The sequence below is a fragment of the Epinephelus lanceolatus genome, chromosome 5, assembly GCF_041903045.1.
Source record: "Epinephelus lanceolatus isolate andai-2023 chromosome 5, ASM4190304v1, whole genome shotgun sequence".
NCBI lineage: Eukaryota > Metazoa > Chordata > Actinopteri > Perciformes > Serranidae > Epinephelus > Epinephelus lanceolatus.
This window is the reverse complement of record NC_135738.1, coordinates 9,183,912-9,204,606: the sequence shown is the minus strand read 5'-3', so window position 1 is coordinate 9,204,606 and position 20,695 is coordinate 9,183,912. Positions and strand designations below refer to the sequence as shown.

At 40.1% G+C, this 20,695-nt stretch overlaps 1 protein-coding gene across 2 annotated transcripts in view; it reads right to left on the bottom strand.

The window, feature by feature from the left end:
• Window positions 1–1,597: 1,597 nt before the first annotated feature.
• The window catches only part of ptprbl (protein tyrosine phosphatase receptor type B, like), a 42,122-nt gene continuing 23,024 nt past the window's right edge, over window positions 1,598–20,695 (bottom strand). For both annotated transcript variants that reach the window (XM_033635364.2, XM_033635366.2), the window contains 22 exons: window positions 20,292–20,555; window positions 19,900–20,163; window positions 19,541–19,810; window positions 18,774–19,037; window positions 18,315–18,581; window positions 17,890–18,180; window positions 16,619–16,897; window positions 16,383–16,532; window positions 14,551–14,821; window positions 14,022–14,128; window positions 12,691–12,796; window positions 12,093–12,170; window positions 8,745–8,762; window positions 8,585–8,666; window positions 5,685–5,775; window positions 5,534–5,610; window positions 5,237–5,371; window positions 5,031–5,153; window positions 3,551–3,714; window positions 3,210–3,345; window positions 2,713–2,830; window positions 1,598–2,616 (listed from right to left, as the gene is read on the bottom strand). In XM_033635364.2, the coding sequence (XP_033491255.2) occupies window positions 2,594–2,616; window positions 2,713–2,830; window positions 3,210–3,345; window positions 3,551–3,714; window positions 5,031–5,153; window positions 5,237–5,371; window positions 5,534–5,610; window positions 5,685–5,775; window positions 8,585–8,666; window positions 8,745–8,762; window positions 12,093–12,170; window positions 12,691–12,796; window positions 14,022–14,128; window positions 14,551–14,821; window positions 16,383–16,532; window positions 16,619–16,897; window positions 17,890–18,180; window positions 18,315–18,581; window positions 18,774–19,037; window positions 19,541–19,810; window positions 19,900–20,163; window positions 20,292–20,555 (3,578 nt within the window). In that variant the 3' untranslated portion in view covers window positions 1,598–2,593. The remainder of the gene's footprint in view (window positions 2,617–2,712; window positions 2,831–3,209; window positions 3,346–3,550; window positions 3,715–5,030; window positions 5,154–5,236; window positions 5,372–5,533; window positions 5,611–5,684; window positions 5,776–8,584; window positions 8,667–8,744; window positions 8,763–12,092; window positions 12,171–12,690; window positions 12,797–14,021; window positions 14,129–14,550; window positions 14,822–16,382; window positions 16,533–16,618; window positions 16,898–17,889; window positions 18,181–18,314; window positions 18,582–18,773; window positions 19,038–19,540; window positions 19,811–19,899; window positions 20,164–20,291; window positions 20,556–20,695) is intronic.

The window sequence follows — 20,695 nt, the reverse complement described above, 5'->3', positions numbered from 1 at the left end:
TGGTGTGATAAACCCCAGGCTCTTTTCTTATTATTCTATTTGCATGTTCTTATGTTTTATCAAATAAAAAGAGTGACTAACAGAGAGTCATCTCTTTTTTATTATTATTGCATATCTAAAGTACTCAGATCATTTACTGCTGTAAAAGTAGTAATGCCACTCTGTGGAAATACTCCACTACAATTAAAAGTCCTGCATTTAAAACCTCACTGAAGTAAAAGTATAAATAATCAGCAACTTACAGTAGTTAAAGTAAAAGTATGTACATTTTAGTAATCTGTTCCACACTGTCAGTGTTTTGCTGTTATATCTGATGTTCCTGGATTAATATTACTGCAGGCTGTTTTCAGCTCTGTGACGATACATTTTCCAGCTGATCCAAGAGGGTTTATAGAGATTATTTAGCTTAAGAAGGAGGACTATTTTTTCAACACACAGAGGAACACTTCATCCTTCTGTTCATAACAAACATTTCAACATCAGTGCATCTGGAGATACGTGGTTTTCACTGGACAGGAAGTAATAATATTATAACATTAATATAATATTCAACCCTGAGATGGTGTGGAAGTTTAAAGTAACATAATATGGAAATACTTAAAGGGACAGTGCACCCAAAAATGAAAATTCAGCCATTATCTACTCACCCATATGCCGAGGGAGGCTCAGGTGAAGTTATAGAGTCCTCACATCACTTGCAGAGATCCAAGGGGAGAGGGGGTAGCAACACAACTCCACCTAATGGAGGCTGACGGCGCCCCAGATTCAAACGTCCGAAAACACATAATTGAAACCACAAAATATCTCCATACTGCTCGTCCGTAGTGATCCAAGTGTCCTGAAGCCCCGACATAAAAAGTTGTTTGGAAGAACATCATTTGAACTCTGTTTTTAGCCTTATGTTGGGGCTTCAGGACACTTGGATCACTACGGACGAGCAGTATGGAGATATTTTGTGGTTTCAATTATGTGTTTTCGGACGTTTGAATCTGGGGCGCCGTCAGCCTCCATTAGGTGGAGTTGTGCTGCTACCCCCTCTCCCCTGGGATCTCTGCAAGTGATGTGAGGACTCTGAAACTTCACCTGAGCCTCCCTCGGCATATGGGTGAGTAGATAATGGCTGAATTTTCATTTTTGGGTGCACTATCGCTTTAAGTAAAACACAAGTACCTTTAAGCTGTACTTGAGTAAATGTACTTAGTTACACTCTAAAAAATAAACCATAGGGTTGGTGGATGCTTAAAATAAAGACGTTTTCAGCATAAATAATTACTGTTTCAGTCAGTCGAAAACATGTTTGACATTTTTAAATAGAAAGGAATTAAAATAAATTAGATCATCTTAAATAAAATAGTTTGACCATTAAAAATTGCCACAACTTTTCACTACAACATTTTTCGAGGTTGAAGTAAATTAGTTTGTCAGTTAGAGTTGGAACTGCTTTAAAAAGTGCATGCAAATTGTTGCCTTAATTTTTTAAAGTTGAACCAGCGGATTATTTTCTGGAGTGTAGATTCCACCATAAAATATAATAAATGTGACCGTCAGAGCAGCTATGTGTCATTACGGATAAATAATGAGAGAAATAACATATGTCTACTTCTTCTTTGGTGTTTAATTAACCGCTCTCACACACAGCATGTTCTTACAAAATAAAATACAGTTAAAGTGGTAAAAAATAAAATACATTATGCACATTTAAAATGATATCTTACATACATTTATGATTAAAACACACATTTCTCTTGACCCTGCCGAATCAACACTACAAAATTAATGCACTTCTTGAATATTTAAAAGAACATTTTCGTTTTAGCTTCTTTTTAAAAGTGACAGATGTAAAGCTTTTGTGTGTAGTTAAATGTTTCAGTGTAAATGTTTCAGTTTGGGGTATTTTACATGACACGTTTCTGCTTTTCTCACTGATTTAGAGTGCAGTTAAAAACAACATGTGAATCAATTTGTTGTCAATTAAATCTAATAAACAAAAACACTTTCAGAGTGTTTAACTGTCAATAAATAAAACCTGCACATGTGCTCATGAATATTTACTGTCACAGAGGACATCATGACATGGATGGATCATGAGAAGAAGCCACAGCAGACCCTGAACAGTCTGTCCGCCCCTTCACTGACTCATTCATTCATCATCAATCACTTATCATCATATATTAAAAAAGATTAGCTGCTGATTCAGCATGATGCATCATCATCATCATGAATCAGAAAACCACAGCAGGCCTTCAATGTCAAACAGAGTTTACAGAAGCTTGTGATGTTCTCTATGATAACTGCAATGTGCAAATATTAAAGCTCATAAAACACAAAGACGATACATAATTTAAAAAGCAGCAGATATAGAAATATATCATATATATATTTAAAATATATACAAATACACACAGATATAAAGTATATGTACAGTTCTGTTGATATTAATCCTGCATGTTACATAAATAAAGTTTTACTCTGTTTGGAAACATCTGATGTTTCAAATATAAAACACTGATATAAAAATAGAAATTGGGTTTCCCAGTAGTGCTCAACATATTGATCAGTAGTCAAACATATTGATCAGTAGTCAGTACAATCTTTAACGTCTGGTGCACAGCGTCTCTGTGGAAGAAGATCAATTTGTTTATTTATATATATGAGTTATTTTAACTCTAATGTCTCTAGGTGAGCTGCAGGTGGAGTCTGATGGTCACTCACCTCTTTGGGAGCTGTAGTTCACATTTTCATAGATGGGGCAGAGGTTCTCCTGCTCACTGCGGAGCTTCCTGGCTCTGATGACGTCACGAACACACTGATGGAGGTACGCATACTGACCCTGAGGAGGTGGAGGAGAAACTATGTCACATTAACACTGATGGAGGTACACATACCGACACCGAGGGGGTGGAGGAGAAACTATGTCACATTAACTTGTATCAAGGGAATGATGGAATGGCGGAAATGACTCCATAATAAAATAAAATGAAATAAAATAAAATGAAATAAGATAAAATAAAATTAAATTAAATTAAATTAAATTAAATAAAAATAAATTAAATAAAATAAATTTAATTAAAAAAGATAAAATGAAATAAAATTAAATTTAATTAAATTAAATTAAATATGTGTACTGTAGTCCACACATATTTGAGTTTTATCACTGTAAACACACACACTAAAACTCCCATAATCCTTTGCTGACAGCGCTGTCCTACCTCCGTCTGCACCATGTGTGATCGGTGAAGTCTCAGGTCAAAGACAGCGCCGTAGATATCCACCGTGTCCTTGGTGTCCAGCTGCTGCAGAACTCGATCCAGAACGATGAAGGTTCCCGTACGACCCACTCCAGCACTGACACACACACACACACACACAAACACACACACACACACACACACATATCAAACTCCAGTTAAAACACACTGACTGTAACACATAATGAATAACGAGCAGGACTCTGTCTCAGGGACGAGATCAACAGATGATGTAATAAAGTGACTCTACATGTCATGTCGCCTACTCATGTGAAGTTCCTGTTTGAGTCCTTGTTGTGTACCTGCAGTGGACCACAGTCGGTCCCGATCCAGGACTTCTGTTGACGTAATCCCGAACAGTCCGGACGAACTGGATGAGGGACTGCGTGGTCTCTGGGACGCCGTGATCCGGCCACACTGTGTAGTGAAACTGACGGACCAGCCGAGTGAAGCTTAGCTGCTCCTCCTGACACACACAGAGGGTTACAGCATTAAAATGATCCTTCACGTCACTGTCTCAGTTAAACGCCTTGTTTGGTCACCAAGCAGTTAATTTTTATAGAAGTTCTTTGGATATAGAAAACTGGATTGCTGTTTAGATCACATATCGTCACTTGGTCATGGACTTTTCACGTCTACGCACGACGTGCAAGGTACCCTGGGTGTGCTGGTTGTTGACGTTCTGGGACACCGTGTCAAGTTCTGCCCGCTACATGCATTGTCTTCTCTCAAAATACACTTCCATTTCACAGGAAATGTACCATTTACATACAGTCTCTTTCAAAATAAATGCACTTAGTCAGTACAACACCACAAATTTGACCTTTCTTTTCCATCAACAACAAAAACACGTTGTTAGGTTTAGGAAAAAAGAACAGGGTTTGGCTTTAGAATCTTACAGGACACAAACACCGCCCTCTTGGGTGAGAGTCATTGTTTGTTGGACCCATCCATCACCCCTCCCGCCAGCCCCAGTGGGACCTTTGCCACCTTAACTTTCGTCCTTGTCCCGCCTTGTTTCTCCCTGAAGCCGCCGGACGCCGTTAAACTATAATGGCAACCAGCCGCGTATCATATCAACATTATAGAACAGCTTTTTTCTGACGCCGCAAGTCACCGCCCAAGTGTCAGATTTCAACAACTTCAGAATGAGGAACTCTTAAAAACGTTTAAACTTTTGTCATTATGGAGATGCTACATATCGTTAGCTTCATTGATTTCATTTTACTGAAACTATGAGCACCAGAGAAGACCGTGAGTCATTCGCATTGTCCAGCATGACGAAAAAACAAGTGGTGACTCCCTTCCTCTGAAGCTGTCATAAAGTGAGAATATGTGTCAATTCCTCGATTACCCCATAAGTTACTTATATTCCTTTAGGCCGCAAGTTGTGAGCGTTGTTTTAGCAGGATAAAGTGGTGTTGTTTCGGTATGCAGGGTGCCATAAAACAAGTGTTATAACACATAACTGATGTTATATACTTACTTTTATACCAGTAATATACATACTGGTTCAAATAAACGGTCTGATTGTATTTCCCGATCTTTGCTGAGCAACAGTTTTGCATAAAAGAATTAAAGGCCTGTCCCAAATATAAGCCATTTATGCATATAACAGCCTGGGCAACAAACTGAAGTTTTACGGTAATGGTTCCTCTCAAAAACTGGTGGAAACGTGGGCTGGCTCGCCAAATAGCACCAAGGCTCCAAGAGTCCTGAACAGAACCGGTTCAACACCCAGAGTTAATTTGGTGGAACAACTGATGACTGAACATGACGTACGCTGCAGATGCTGAACTCTCGTATGGTCCACTCAGGAAGGACAGACTCCGACAACATCTGGACGATCAGGTCTCCGTAGTACAGAGGGTCGTGATCAAAGGGCCAGTAGTGGTCACACTTCACCTGGACACAGGTGAGGAAGAGGAGCACAGGTTAAGTACCGCTGAGGCTTCACACAGATGACAGGTGGGGCTGTTTACACTCACCCTTCCTTTCTCCACACACTGAGTGACCATCACCATGTTGTGGACATTCTGCTCCCAAACCATCTTCCAGAAATCATCTTTAGTTCCCGGCAGAGGACCCTGCGTGGCGATGTACTCCCGCCGGAAGTTATTCCCCTGAAACACATCATTAACACAGTTGACGGAGCTGACGGAGGTGATGGAAAAGCTACATCATAGGTTTAAATGTGGCTCAGAACAGAGAACAGCTTCAAGTGATGCAATAAGTAGATACAGAGTTTAAAATGATGAGTCGAAGAATGACTGTTTGGATCTTACAGGCATGTAGCTGGCATTGATGTAGTCAGAGCATGGATCATCATCCACGTAAGACAGCTTCACCCTCGTCGAGTCGTCTGAACACAAAAACAGAGTCAGTAACACAGGACTACTTCTGCTTCTTCTCTGTGTGTTAATGTGTGTCACTCACAGGGCAGGATGTTGTTGTAACGGTTCTTGCCACGGTTCTCCGGCAGCAGAGCCGAGTCCAGTGGCTGATTGCGACCGACGTCCTTCAGATCCTGACAGGAGGAAAACAACGACAGTGTTTAACAAGTGGTTAAATCAGACCTAATACACTCTCACACACTCACACCTGGTGGGATGTTCGATTCAAGGTCTGGTTTGGGTCACAAAGAAGTCAGAGGTTCTTTGGTAAAAACGATATACAAGTAAAATAAATGTTATTTTCTTATAGTTCTTTATGGTGAATGTACCTGCACTTGTATAACACCTTTCTAGTCTTCTGACCATTCAAAGCAGTTCACAATTTGGGGTTCAGTATCTTTCCCAAGGAACAAACCGCCGATCTTCTGATTGGTAGATGACCTGCTCTACCTCCTGAGCCACAGCTACCCCATATATACACACCAGCCATTTTATTAGGTACACCTTACTAGTACCAGGTTGGGCCCCTTTTGCCTTCAGAATTGCCTTAATTCTTGGTGACAAGGATTCAACAAAGTGCTGGAAACATTCCTCAGAGATTTTGGTCCATATTGACATGATGACATCACACAGTTGCTGCAGACTTGTTGGCTGCACATCCATGATGAGAATCTCCCGTTCCACCACATCCCAAAGGTGCTCTATTGGACTGAGATCTGGTGACTGTGGAGGCCATTGGAGTACAGTGAACTCATTGTCAGGTTTGAGATGATTTGAGCTTTGTGACATGGTGTGTTATCCTGCTGGAAGTAGCCATCAGAAGATGGGTACACTGTGGTCATAAAGGGATGGACACGGTCAGCAACAATACTCAGGTAGGCTGTGGTGTTTAAACCATGCTCAGTTGGTACTAAGAAAATCTCCCCCACACCATTACACCACCAGCAGCAGCCTGAACCATTGATACAAGGCAGGATGGATCCATGCTTTCATGTTGTTTACACCAAATTCCGACCCTACCATCTGAATGTGGCAGCAGAAATCCAGACTCATCAGACCAGGCAGCGTTTTTCCAATCTTCTATTGTCCAGTTTTGGTGAGCCTGTGTGAAGTGTAGCCTCAGTTTCCTGTTGTTAGCTGACAGGAGCGGCACCTGGTGTGGTCTTCTGCTGCTGTAGCCCATTTGCTTCAAGGTTGGACGTGTTGTTGGTTCAGAGATGGTCTTCTGCACACCTTGGTTGTAACCAGTGGTTATTAGGGTCCGGGCAGCTAAGCTGCCAGGACACTATTGTAATCCTAGGTATTCTTCTTTCTTCTTCCGAGGAAATCATACTTCCCATGGGTGAAAACTCACCAAACTTTGCACAAAGGTCCAGTCTCATGCCAGATATCCTCAGCTGTAAACTCAAGCCAATAGTCCTGATGGTGGCGCTACAGCAAGCGTCTAAAGTTCAAAACTTCATAACAAATCAACCATACGTGCTACAACTTCACAACTTTCATCAAACTGTAGCCCCAATACTGAAGAAACTTTTGTACCTTTAAACCTATTAAAAATTATGAAGTTCATCACTCTGTTTTTTTCAAAAACTGTAAAACTTCTTAAACCTATCTCCTCCCACAATTTTTGCTCAATTGACACCAAACTTGTGACAGAGCATCTTCAGACTGTCCTACAAAAACTGCGTTTCTCAGATTTTTGATTTATCAAAAATTGAGCCTACAGTGCATCAAAATGTTTGACTGTAAACGGTACTGTAAACATATACATGCAAATTCTTGCTAAATAAATCTTCAATGTTCATGAAAAAAATGACAAAAGTCTAGAGTCATGGTAGATGATGTTTGGCAAATTTCAGAATTTTATCTCAAAAACTGAATTTTTGACAGCATTTTGAATTTTGCTCTAATGTGAACAATTGGAGTCAATGTAAAAATGGCATTTTTAAACATCAGTTTTTCACTTATGGAGCAAATCAATCATTGTTACAAACAAATTACCAACATCTCCATGCTGTCTAGATGCAATATGTGTATTTTCAGATTTTTGTTTCGATAACTGAATTTTTTACAGTGGTTTGAAATCTGCTTTTCCATGCATGGACGGCTGCTAAACCTGCACGTCTGGTTTAGTCAATTTGTGAAGCTACACATGAATTGACACTGACTAATTAGCTCAGTGAGATAGAAATTGATTCTTAGTCTCAGAGGTTGTGAGTTCAAGCCTCAGCTGATGCAAAAGGCAGATTGTGTTGCTAAATTCCTAAATGTCTTCCAATTCTTCTGCTTGTTGCTCAGAATTGCCTAAAAATGCCCGGACCCGACCCATCGCTGCGCAGCAGCTATAATTTGAGTTACTTTGCCTTTCTATCATCTTGACATTGGATATTTTCTCTTTCTGGGTCCATCCTCTGTAAACCCTAGAGATGGTTGTGTGTGAAAATCCCAGTAGATCAGCAGTTTCTGAAATACTCAGACCAGCCATGTCTGGCACCAACAACCATGCCACATTCAAAGTCACTTAAATCGCCTTTCTTCCCCATTCTAATGCTCAGTTTGAACTTCAGCAGGTCGTCTTCACCATGTCTACATGCCTAAATGCATTGAGTTACTGCCACGTGATTAGCTAATTAGCTATTTGTGTTAACAAGCAGTTGAGCAGGTGTACCTAATAAAGTGGCCAGTGAGTGTATTTGTGTATTTCTCTTTAAAATATTATTAAATATTATATTAAAAGGCCTCCAGAGGCCACAATACCATTGGAACACTGTGTAATTTAACATGTAAGAACTCTGCTCTGTTTATTTTCATCTCTGTGACTCTTTACTGCAGTAAATACATTCATCCGTCTCATTCTGTTATTATGTGTATTGTGTCACTGGATTGTTTCCACAGAAACAGTCTGACAGTGTTTCATTAGATTGATCTTCTATAATAACTGACCTCGTACTCCTCTGACAGCAGGTAGTTGGAGTCGGCCTGCAGTTTGTTGTAGTGAAAGTCAAAGTTCAGGACCTTGATGGGGCTGAAGGACAGAAACCAAACGTTTTAATAAAGAGGACAAACAGCTGAGTGTAACAGAGGAGACATTTGGATTTCTCACCTTGAGACTCGGCGGTTGCTGGGGAGCAAAAGGAGGAACAGAAGTTAAACATGTGTTCAAACATGTTGATGAATAATGATGATCAGTGTGAGACAAACCTGACACACCTCAGTCTGAGCTAAAGGATTCACAAAGTCAACACAAAGAACCACAAACTGTCTCAGCCTGCAGGGACGAAGGAGTGGTCTTAACTGTTATTAATGTCATTACAATCTGCTCTGTCAGCACAAACAATACCAAACTGATCAATAATCACCCGTTGGATCACTGACTCAAGTCGTTTACTTTAACTTATTTATGATTTATTGTTTTTACTGGCAGTTATTGTTAGTGGTAGTACAGTGTAAGTATACATCTCAGAAGTAACATACCCATTAACATAATAAGTAGTGTTAGTGTAGTATTACACTGTCAGCATTAACTTAAATCTCAGTAATAGAAATAGCATTAGGATTACCTTTGATATTGTCAGTATTAGTTAGTAGTGTTAGTATTAGTATCTGTCCTAGTGTTGTATTATTAATACTCTCAGCATAAGTGTAGTAGTAAACTATTACTGTTAATATTAGAAGTAGTTTCTAAATGTATTAGTGACAGAACTAGATTTTTATTGTTAATACTCTCAGTAGTAGTAAAGTATTACTGTTAGTACTAATAGTTTATAAGTATATGGAAGTAACATAACTAGATTTGTATTATTAATACTCTCGGTATCAGTGTAGTAGTAAAGTATTTCTGCGAGTAATACTATGGGTTTATAAATACATGTAAGTAATAGTATTAGATTTAAATTATTCTCTCAGTATTAATGTAGTAGTGGAGTATTGCTGTTAGTATTAGCAGTAGTTTATAAATATATATTAGTAACATTACTAGATTTTTAAAATCAATATTCTCAGTATCAGTGTAGTGGTTAAGTATTAATGTTAGTATTACTAGAGGTTTACAAGTATATGTAAGTACCAGTATGAGATTTGTATTATTAATACTCTCTGTATTAGTGTAGTAGTAAAGTATTACTGTTAGTATTAGCAGTAGTTTATAAATATACATGAGTAACAGTACTAGATTTGTATTATTAATACTCTCAGTATTAGTGCAGTATTAGTTAGGGATGTTAGTGTTAGTAACTGCACTACAGTTGTATTATTAATACTCTCAGTATTATTGTAATAGTATTACTGTTCATACTAACAGTTTATAAATACATATAAGTAACAGTACTACATTTATATTATTCTCTTAGTATTAATGTAGTGGAGTATTCCTGATAGTATTAGCAGTAGTTTATAAATATGTATTAATAACATGACTAGTTCTGTATTATTAATACTCTCAGTATTAGTGTAGCAGTGAAGCATTGCTGTTTGTATTAGTAGTAGTAAATATATATTAGTAACTGTACTAGAGTGGTATCACTGTTAGTATTAGAAATAGTTCGAAAATATATTTGTAACAGTACTAGAGTTGTATTATACTTACTTTAAGTATTAGTGTGGTAGTAAAGTATTACTGTTAGTACTAATAGTTTAGAAATATATTCAAGTAACGGAACTATATTTATATCATTAATACTCTCAGTATTAGTGCAGTAGTAAAGTACTACTGTTAATAGTAGTTTAAAAATACATTAGTAACAGTACTAAAGTTGTATTATTAATACTCTCAGTATTACTGTTAATGCTCATAGTTTATAAATATATGTAAGTCACAATACTAAACTATGAGCATTAACAGTAATACTGAGAGTATTAGTAATACAACTTTAATAATACTGAGAGTATTAATAATAATGCTCATAGTTTATAAATATATGTAAGTCACAATACTAAATTTATATTATTCTCTCAGTACTAATGTAGTAGTGGAGTATTGCTGTTAGTATTACTATTACGGCACGGTGGTGTGGTGGTTAGCACTGTCGCCTCACAGCAAGAGGGTTGCCAGTTCGATCCCGGGCGTGGGAGCCCTTCTGTGCGGAGTTTGCATGTTCTCCCCATGTCAGCGTGGGTTCTCTCCGGGCATGCCGGCTTCCTCCCACAGTCCAAAGACATGCAGATTGGGGACTAGGTTAATTGGTAACTCTAAATTGTAGGTGTAGGTGTGAATGTGAGCGTGAATGGTTGTTTGTCTCTATGTGCCAGCCCTGTGACAGTCTGGCGACCTGTCCAGGGTGTACCCTGCCTCTCGCCCGATGTCAGCTGAGCTAGGCTCCAGCCCCCCCGCGACCCTCAAGAGGATGAAGCAGTTAGAAGATGAATGAATGAACATTACTAGATTTTAGATTATACATACTTTAAGTATTAGTGTGGTAGTAAAGTATTACTGCTCAAACTAATACTTTATAAATATATCTAAGCAACAGAACTATATTTATATCTCAGTATTAGTGCAGTAAAGTACTACTGTCAGTAGAAGTTTACAAATACATCTTTTTAACATCATGCAGAGGACTGCAGTTGAAAATTAGCCTTTGGCTAACACCGGCACATTTACAGCAATGTTTATTAATGTGCACTATCCTCTAAATAAATAAATAAATAAAATAGTAACAGTACTAGAGTTGTATTATTAATACTCTCAGTATTAGTGCAGCAGTAAAGCATTGCTGTGTGTATTAGCAGAAGTTTATAAATATATACTAGTAACTGTACTAGAGTGGTATCACTGTTAGTATTAGTAATACTAGTATAGTAACACTATATATATTTGTAACAGTGCTAGATTTGTTTAATTAATACTTTCAGTATCAGTGCAGTGGTACAGTAATACTGTTGGTATTAGATGTAAAAAATATAGTAGTAACAGTATAGAGTTGTATGATAAATACTGTAGTAGTTAAGTATTACTGTTAGTATTAGCAGTAGTTTATAAATAAATGTTAGTAACAGTACTAGATTTGTATCATTAATACTCTCAGTATTATCCATCCATCCATCCATCCATCCATTTTCAACCGCTTATCCAAAACCGGGTCGCAGGGGCAGCAGGCTGAGCAAAGTATTACAGACGTCCCTCTCCCCAGCAACACTTTCCAGCTCCTCCTGTGGGACCCCGAGGCATTCCCAGGCCAGATGAGATATGTAATCCCTCCAGTGAGTTCTGGGTCTGCCCCGGGGCCTCCTACCATGTGCCCAACGCTCAGTATTTGTGTAGCAGTAAAATATTACTGTTCATATTAGCAGTAATTTAAAAACATATGTTAGTGACAATACTAGATTTATATTATTACTAATGTTAGTTTGATTAGCAGTTTTAGAGTGAGTATGACTGTGAAAGTAAAGTGGAGTAGTCTTCCCACTTTTAGTACCACCGCACAGTATGTAGTGTAATATGCAGTATTTTTACCCTCTGACTCCCAGGTGGACTCCTGATGTCGATCTTTCTCTCCTCACATTCATCCTGACCGTCGCTCTCTCCTGAACCCTGAAACACAGCAGCATCACACAGGTGTTGTTACCTGTTATTAATCCAGGTGAGGAGGTGAGGGTGGAGGTGGAGCAGCCAGTTTACCTGCTCCACACCTGCTGCACCTTCACATAGTAAGAACACACCTGCACTGTCGTACAATCAGAGCCTCAGACCAGCCTTCATCAAACAGGTAACACAACCTTTAATCAATATAACAAGTTTGATCTTTGTGTCCTAATAACTGGATAAATCGTTTTACATTGTGACAGCTTACATTGAAATCAACGCAAAGCAAGGAGGTGTGTTGTGTTTTCAGTCCAGCAGAGGGCAGCACAGACCTGACAGCTAGAAACACTATAGACTGTGGCTGGACTGAAGGTGCAGACAGTTTGATGTCAGGAGAACTCTACTATGGAGCAGGTGGTGAATAAATGTTTGGACTGCTCTGATGAATTATTTTATTCTTCGTGTTGTGAGCAGTAAATACGGCAGCTGGAGAGTTTGTGTTGAAGTCAGTGTGTTTGCTGATACTCACACTTTGCGAGCCTTCTGTCTGCAGACCAGCAGAGCGGTGACTCCCACCACCATGAGGACGAGGAACATGCCAGCACTGATTCCTTCGATCACACCGCTCAGAGGTTCTGAGGGAGAAAACAACATGTCACTTAAAGGCCTTTAATTCTCCTCAAACTTGAATCCACATGAGAGTTTCATCTGTTTCTATCATGAAGAGAACTGTCAGTGTCCTCCTCATTCAGGAAGAAGAAACTAATTAGCCAACATTCGGCTCATCTACAAATAATATAAATACATAAGCAGACGCATGGTGGATCCTTCGAGAACTGTGAGAGTTCCCTTAATAAATATCCAGGATCAACATGTGGAACTCAACATGGATTGTGACTGGGATCAGTTTAAACAGTGGAAACTGTTTGTAAAGATCAGTCACGAGTAAAGAGAAATCATCTTGGAGTTCTAAGGTTAGCTGTCTCTTTGCTTGTGTTTTAGTTTTGTGTATCTTAAAGGTCCATCAGAGACACAGAGTACAGACTAACTCAGGCTATAAATACTGTAATATGTGGTCTTAGTTTATCATATTTGTCCCTGTAAGAAATGATATTAAATAACTAACATAAATAATTATATTTGTCTGTCTGACTTTTATTTTCCCTGCCTCATCAGTGAGTTTTTTCAATTTCCTTTACTGTGTTCACCACTTGTCTCTTTTTCTGACTCAGAACAACTTAAACATTTGAACCACTTGAAATTTTTGAAACACTTAAAAATTTTCAAGGTGTTTTAAATGCTTCAATTGTTTCAAATGTTTCAAATATTTAAATTGTTTGAAATATTTTTTTAATCTGTCAACCACAAAAAATCGTTATGCACAGAAACCTTGTACACTGATTGAGATGCATTTTATTGGTCTATTCATTGTGAAAATTTGGACTACGTGACAAAATGAAAAGACACATTTCCTCCTTTGCTTCTCTCCTCTACCTATATGACTGTCACCACTCCCTGCCTGTCTTTCATTTGGCACCACAGCTGCATGAAGGGGTGGAGCTGTCTACATTCTGTGCGGTCCACATCCTCCTCCTTTTCATCATTGTCCACCTGAATATTACTATCTGACCTGTTCAAAGTAACTGTCTGAGTCATGAAATGATCCTGTGCGCCCCTTTCCTCTGTCTTGTCGCAGCTGTGTCCCGCCACATTGTCTTCACTGACTCTCGGTCAAACGTCTCTCAAGGCTCTGACAGTTAAGACTTATTTTTAGACTTAGGACAATTTCAGATGAAAAAACGTGTTCGTTTCTGTGTTCACCACTTTTCTTTTTTTCTAGACTGTGTATGTTTGTCTCACCTGGCTCAGTGACCACAGGTAATGACAGGTAAGTGTCACTGTACAGCGGACTGCTGAAGTCTTTATTCTCCTCATCAAACAGCTGAGTGAACGCTCGAACACTGAGCCTGCAGACACAAACAGAGGGCACACAAACCTTCACTTAATAATAATTTCATTAATATATAATTATTATTTGATATGAATGACATTCAGAAACATTTTTAGTGGAGATATTCCGGATCTCTGTCAGTGCTGATCTTCATTTTCCAACATCCGAGATAATGAATAATTTGCAGAAAAGTGGATTTTTACCTTGAAACACAATAAAACAAAACATCTTACTTCTGCTTTCACACCTTCTGACATGTTTACATGGGATACAGTTTGTAAATATAGTAAATATAACAAATAAAAATATGGTTTGTGTTGTGTTGATGATGATGTCATACAGTGATGGTAACATTTATCATACTCGTTGTTGTTGTATTTTCCTTTTGAAAGAGTTTCAATATCACTGGCTGAGTGTCTGCTGTGACGTGTTCAGTACCTGTAGGCAGTTTTAGGTTTTAGCGGTCCGTCACAGAAATGGTTTCGGTCTCTGCTGGTCTCTGGATCCAGGTCTGTGCGCTCACAGGAGCCCCCCAGTGAGTCCATCCCCGTCCCCACAGTGATGTCAAAGCTGTGAGAGCTGCTGTCGGGGCCCTCGGTGCAACGACTGGGGAAGTAACTGGTCTGGTAGGATTTAATGGAGCTGTTGGATTTATACTCCAGGTACGAGGGCAGAGGGTGCTGCTGGTCCGGCTGCTCTTCATCAGCACCTGCAAATATCAAAACACACCTACATTTTAATCACAAACACATGTTTACAAAGAAAACTTTGGGAGGAAGCCAGAGAACATGGAAAAAAAACTGACACTAACACTAGCAATTTTGAGACAAAAAAAAAAATCTCTTAATGGAAAATTTAAAAATAGTGGGTTTGTGTATTTAGTCCTTGACGAGCAAGAGCAGGGGTAAAGAGCTGCCGGAGCGCACAGGATCAACGCTCTGCTAGGTTTATTTTTCCAAGAAAGGATTTGAACATAGAGCATGGCAGCTGAAATTCATATACATTTTTAAACAATCATCACTAAAGCATTTCAAGAGAGACAATAAAAACAAATGGGATGGTCAGAGCTATCATACTGATATTTATAGTAATGCATACCAAAGCATAGCACAGTATAGTAGTATAGTATTGTATCGCATAGCATAGTGCAGTATAGTATAGTATAGTATAGTATAGTATAGCATAGCATAGTGCAGTATAGTGTAGTAACACATAACATAACATAGCATAGCATAGCATAGTGCAGTATAGTGTAGTATCATATAGCAAAGCACAGTATAGTATAGCATAGCACAATGCAGTATAGTATAGTAACACATAACATAACATAGCATAGCATAGTGCAGTATAGTGTAGTAACACATAGCATAGCACAGTATAGCATAGCATAGCACAATGTAGTATAGTATATTAACACATAACATAGCATAGTATAACACAGTGCAGTATAGTATAGTATAGCATAGCATAGTGCAGTATAGTATAGTATAGTATAGTATAGTATAGCATAGTATAGCATAGCATAGTGCAGTATAGTGTAGTAACATATAGCATAGCACAGTATAGTATAGCATAGCACAATGCAGTATAGTATAGTAACACATAACATAACATAGCATAGCATAGTGCAGTACAGTGTAGTAACACATAGCATAGCACAATGTAGTATAGTATATTAACACATAACATAGCATAGCATAGTATAACACAGTGCAGTATAGTATAGTATAGTATAGCATAGCATAGCATAGTGCAGTATAGTATAGTAACACATAACATAGCATAGCATAGTGCAGTATAGTATAGTAACAAATAGCATAGCATAGCATAGTGTAGCATAGTAATGTATAGCATAGCATAGCATAATGCAGTATAGTATAGTAACACATAACATAGCATAGCATAGCATAGTGCAGTATAGTGTAGTAACACATAGCATAGCACAGTATAGCATAGCATAGCACAATGCAGTATAGTATATTAACACATAACATAACATAGCATAGTATAACACAGTGCAGTATAGTATAGTATAGTATAGCATAGCATAGCATAGTGCAGTATAGTATAGTATAGCATAGCATAGCATAGTGCAGTATAGTATAGTAACAAATAGCATAGCATAGCATAGTGCAGTATAGTATAGTATAGTATAGTAACAAATAGCATAGCATAGCATAGTACAGCATAGCATAGCATAGCATAGCATATTGTAGCATAGCATATGCATACACATATAGTGTAGTATGTATATGTAGTACATATCCTACCTTCAGACTCCGTCACCACCACAGTGAAGAACTTGATGGCTCCGTTCACATCACTGAACCAGCTGCAGTTAAACCTGAAGAAGATGGAGGACTTGCTGACCACAGCAGACTTGTCACTGACTCGTGTACTGAGGGGGGGCACCGGAGGACCTGAAGGAGTCATTAACATGTCAAACACAGAAGATAAATGTGTCCTTTATGTCATCACATATGAGAACACGTCACATTGTCCTTACGGTCGATCATGGTGACCACGCTGTACTGAGCCTCCTCACTGGTCGTCTGGTTGGAGATCACCTTAACGGAGATGGTGTAGCGTTTGTGGGGCTCCAGCTGGGTGATGAGGTAGGAGGTGGAGTCTCTGCCGGTGCGTCTGGAGTAGACCAGCACCTGGGAGTCCTGGTGGAGACACTCAATGGTGTAGGAGTCGTAGTCAGCCTCAGGGGGCCCCCAGGAGCAGGAGATGGAGGTGGAGCTCTGAGGACGACAGTGGAGGCTGTGGACTCGCTCCGGTTCTACAGCAAGAGACATAAATACAAATATTCACAATGCAACATTAATACACACAAACTCTGTGAACTCTATGGTAAATCTATCCATTTATCTGAGCCCAGAAATAATTTGACAATGGCAACAGAAAATAATTAAACACAACAGAAGATATTACTGACACACAGGAAACACATTTTTTTCTTTTATTTTCCATTGTTTATAAATACAGTATACATATCTCATTTTACCTTCTTTGGTTTGTTAATTTTTTCTTTAGATTCCCCTTTTTAATTTGATATTTTTTTCCAACTTGTGAACTTGTCTTTTCAGACTTGTGAACGGTAAAAGGTGGTCTCTGGTGACCATACACTGTATAAAAAGATAGAGGATATCACAGCTCCCCAAAACTGAAGCCAAAACATCAGGATCGCCCCCTGGTGGCTGGTTGCAGTATAGGTTATAAACCCCACCCCCTCCATGTTAGTGGATGGGACATGGGCCAAACTAAAACCTCAATGTACACATCAAATAAATAATCCCGAAATATGGTTTCTGTTATTTTAGATAGTTCAGTAAGTTTAGTTTAGTTTAGTAAGTTATTTAATGCTATAAAAAGGGCATTTTACATGATGATTAACAGCTGTGTGTGCCATTAGTGTGTTCGCTGCTAGTAGTGCTGCTCGCGATAGGTCGGACGGGTCTATTGGTGGGAACCTGATATCGTGGACCAGACCACTACTGTGCAGACTCTGGCTGCAAATGACATCACCAGCACAAGATGGCAGCAGCCGTATTCGAGATATTTTGGCTTCATTTTTGTACAGTGGGAGTAAGTGGAGATCCATTGTTATAAACAGTCTATGGTTCAGACTGATGAAGACATCCTAATATTAACAACTAACATTATTTAAATATATTTTGTATTTTCAGTTTGTTTATTCGTTTTAATGTTCTCAGGCCATCTTGAATTTAGAGGGACAAACAGAGCATTATAAATTGAAGTGCTGCCACCTACTGGTCCGGATGCTTTTGTAGATGGGTGTGCTATAGGTGGGTGTGGCCCCGGGCTGCGTGGCCCCGCTGACACTGCGGAGGCTGAAAGTGTAGAGTCGTCCGGGGAACATCCCTCTCAGGATGCGGCTGCCAGAGGTTCGGCTGTGGTACGGGTTGATAACGGACAGTCGGTCCCGAGGGGTCCACTGCAGGTCAAAGTCGTCATAGTCGGAGTCGATGGGGCCGCTCCAGGTGATCTCCAGGGAGGTGTTGGTGATCCCCGCGAACAGGAAGGAGGTGGGAGGTTTGGGAGCTGAGGAGGAGAGAAAGAACGAACAGATCAGATAGAAACTCTGATGATGGAGGGGACTCTGCACCTTAACTTCATGTCTAAGACTTCCATGCTATTCCATGATATTCCAGGACCATCATGCTGTGACGTCTCACCAGTCCTTCCCAGTGTGCTGGCTCTGTTGGTAAGTTCTCCGCTGACACTCAGCACCTCGGCCCGGTACAGTCGACCCGGTACCAGGCCTAAGAAGACAAACTCTGTGACCTCTGAGCCCAGCTTCTTTTCGGCCCGCTGAGAGCCGTCAGGGTTGTAGAGAAACAGCAGGTATCCGCTCAAATCACCACCGCCATGATCCCAGTTCACCCGCAGAGCATCAGACTGGTTTCCAGTGTGAGCCTTCAGAGACACCACAGCTGCAGGGACTGAAGACGAGATACAGGGCAAAGGGTTCAATTACAGCCTCTTCATAAACCTGTAAGTCCAAACTGAGGAAATACTGCTACAAATGTCTCAGCTTAATAATTATAATAAAAATAATAATAAAAGCACAATAAAAAGAAGGAGATTATTAAAACTATAACAAGTTCCTCCAGTCTTAATAGACAAACTCTCACCTGTCCTGGCCCAGACAGCTGACTGGTTGCTCTGCTCTCCGCTGTGGGTCACCACCACCATCCTGTACGGAGCTCCAGGTCTGAGACCCTGGAAGGAGCACTGCTGACTGCTGGGCTGTCCACGCCGTTTCTCCTGCAGCGCGTCGTCACTCTTGTACAAGAACATCTCATAAAGGTCGAACTCTCCGTCAGGTGGGGACCAGCTGAAGGACAGACTGGTGGTGGTGTTGGCTTTGACGGAGAGATCAGTGACGGCGGCAGGACCTGACAGGAAGGACATGAGACTGTTTTAACCATCACCGTGTTCTTTAACTTTTAATGGAAATGTCAGCACTTAATTATCAACTGTCAAAATATAAAAACTAATTTTCTCTACAAATTATTGCTTTTTTGACTTTTTAATTATTTTTTGTCTTTTTAAAATTAAATTTTCAATTAAAATTATGACTTCATTCATGATCAGCTTATTAACCAGAATTTATTCATATTATTACCTTTTTTTCTGGAAATAGTGCAACTTCTTTTCTTAATAAATTACCTTTTTCCCCTAGAATATAAAGTTTTTATTTGTCAAAATATTTCAACCTCTTTTTGTGACAAATTCTAAATTTATTCTCAAGAAAAATTGACTTAAATTTGACTTCTGAAATATTACTACACTTTCCTGTCTTTAAATATTCCAGCTGTTGTTTTGTTGACTGACAGCGACTCCACTACTGATCTAGAAAAGCACCTGTACCTTCTGAGTAAGAAACAGGAAGCCTTACGTGTCTGAGCCTCAGCGCTGACCCCTACGCTGTGGACCCCTCCGCTGGTGGTCTGAACCAGGACTCTATACTTCTTGCCCGGGGTGAGGCCGTCGAACCTGCACCTGGTGTGTCCGGACAGCTGAGAGGAGTTTGTCACCAGACTTCCTCGTTCATCCAGAACCTGCAGGACGTATCCGTCAGACACACCCAGAGCTTCCTGCCAGCTCACCTGCAGGCTGCAGGTGGAGTGGAGGTCCTCCACCTGGAGACCCGTCACTGCAGAGGGAACTGAACACAGGTATACAACTCAGTATACAGCAGTTACAGTATCAGTATATCATATTATACGTGAAGAGCAGTGCAGTACAGTGTCGTACCTGTGCGTCCTGTGGCCGTGTTGTTGTTGAGCAGCTCTCCGCTCACAGACTGAACCGTCACTCTGTACATCTGTCCAGGCTGCAGGGAGCCAAACATCACCTCGTTGTGGTGTTTGAGGACGGGCCGGACGTCCAGCTGTCTGTCCTGTCGGTAAAGGAACACCGAGTATCCGTCCACATCGCCCTGACCGGGAGTCCAGCTCACCTTCAGACTGCTGCTGTGTCCGCTGTTACTGACGTGGATGTTCTTCACTTTACTGGGAACTGAGGAGGGAAGAAACGCTTTAGACCACGGCAGCTTCTGTTCTGTTATGACCTGTACGATTAAAGAGCTGTAACACACTGTAACACCAGAAAGATCTTGTCCCCCTTCACTTGCGTCCTAATCTGACCTGTGCGGCCCTCGATGAACTGGGCCTTCTGGTTGGGTCCGCTGAAGGTGGAAACCAGGATCTTGTAGAGCCGTCCAGGTGTGAGCGATGACAGCACACATTCGTCCACACCACTGCCAAGAGTGATCGGGGGAAACACCTTCATGTCGTTGAACAGCAGCTGCACCTCGTAGTGATCCACGTCACCCGGAGGAGAGGACCACGTCACCCGCAGGTCCTCGGTACCCTGTCCAGCTAAAGCCAGGGACCGGACCGCCGCTGGGACTGCAGGACGGACAGCAGAGGAAGTGTTAGTCTGTCTGCAGACAACTGCCTCGCTTCTGAACTCAAAAAGTAATAGTTTCAATGTCATGGTCAGAAAATCATAACTTTACATGTTGTTATATATGAGAGGGGTCAAAGGT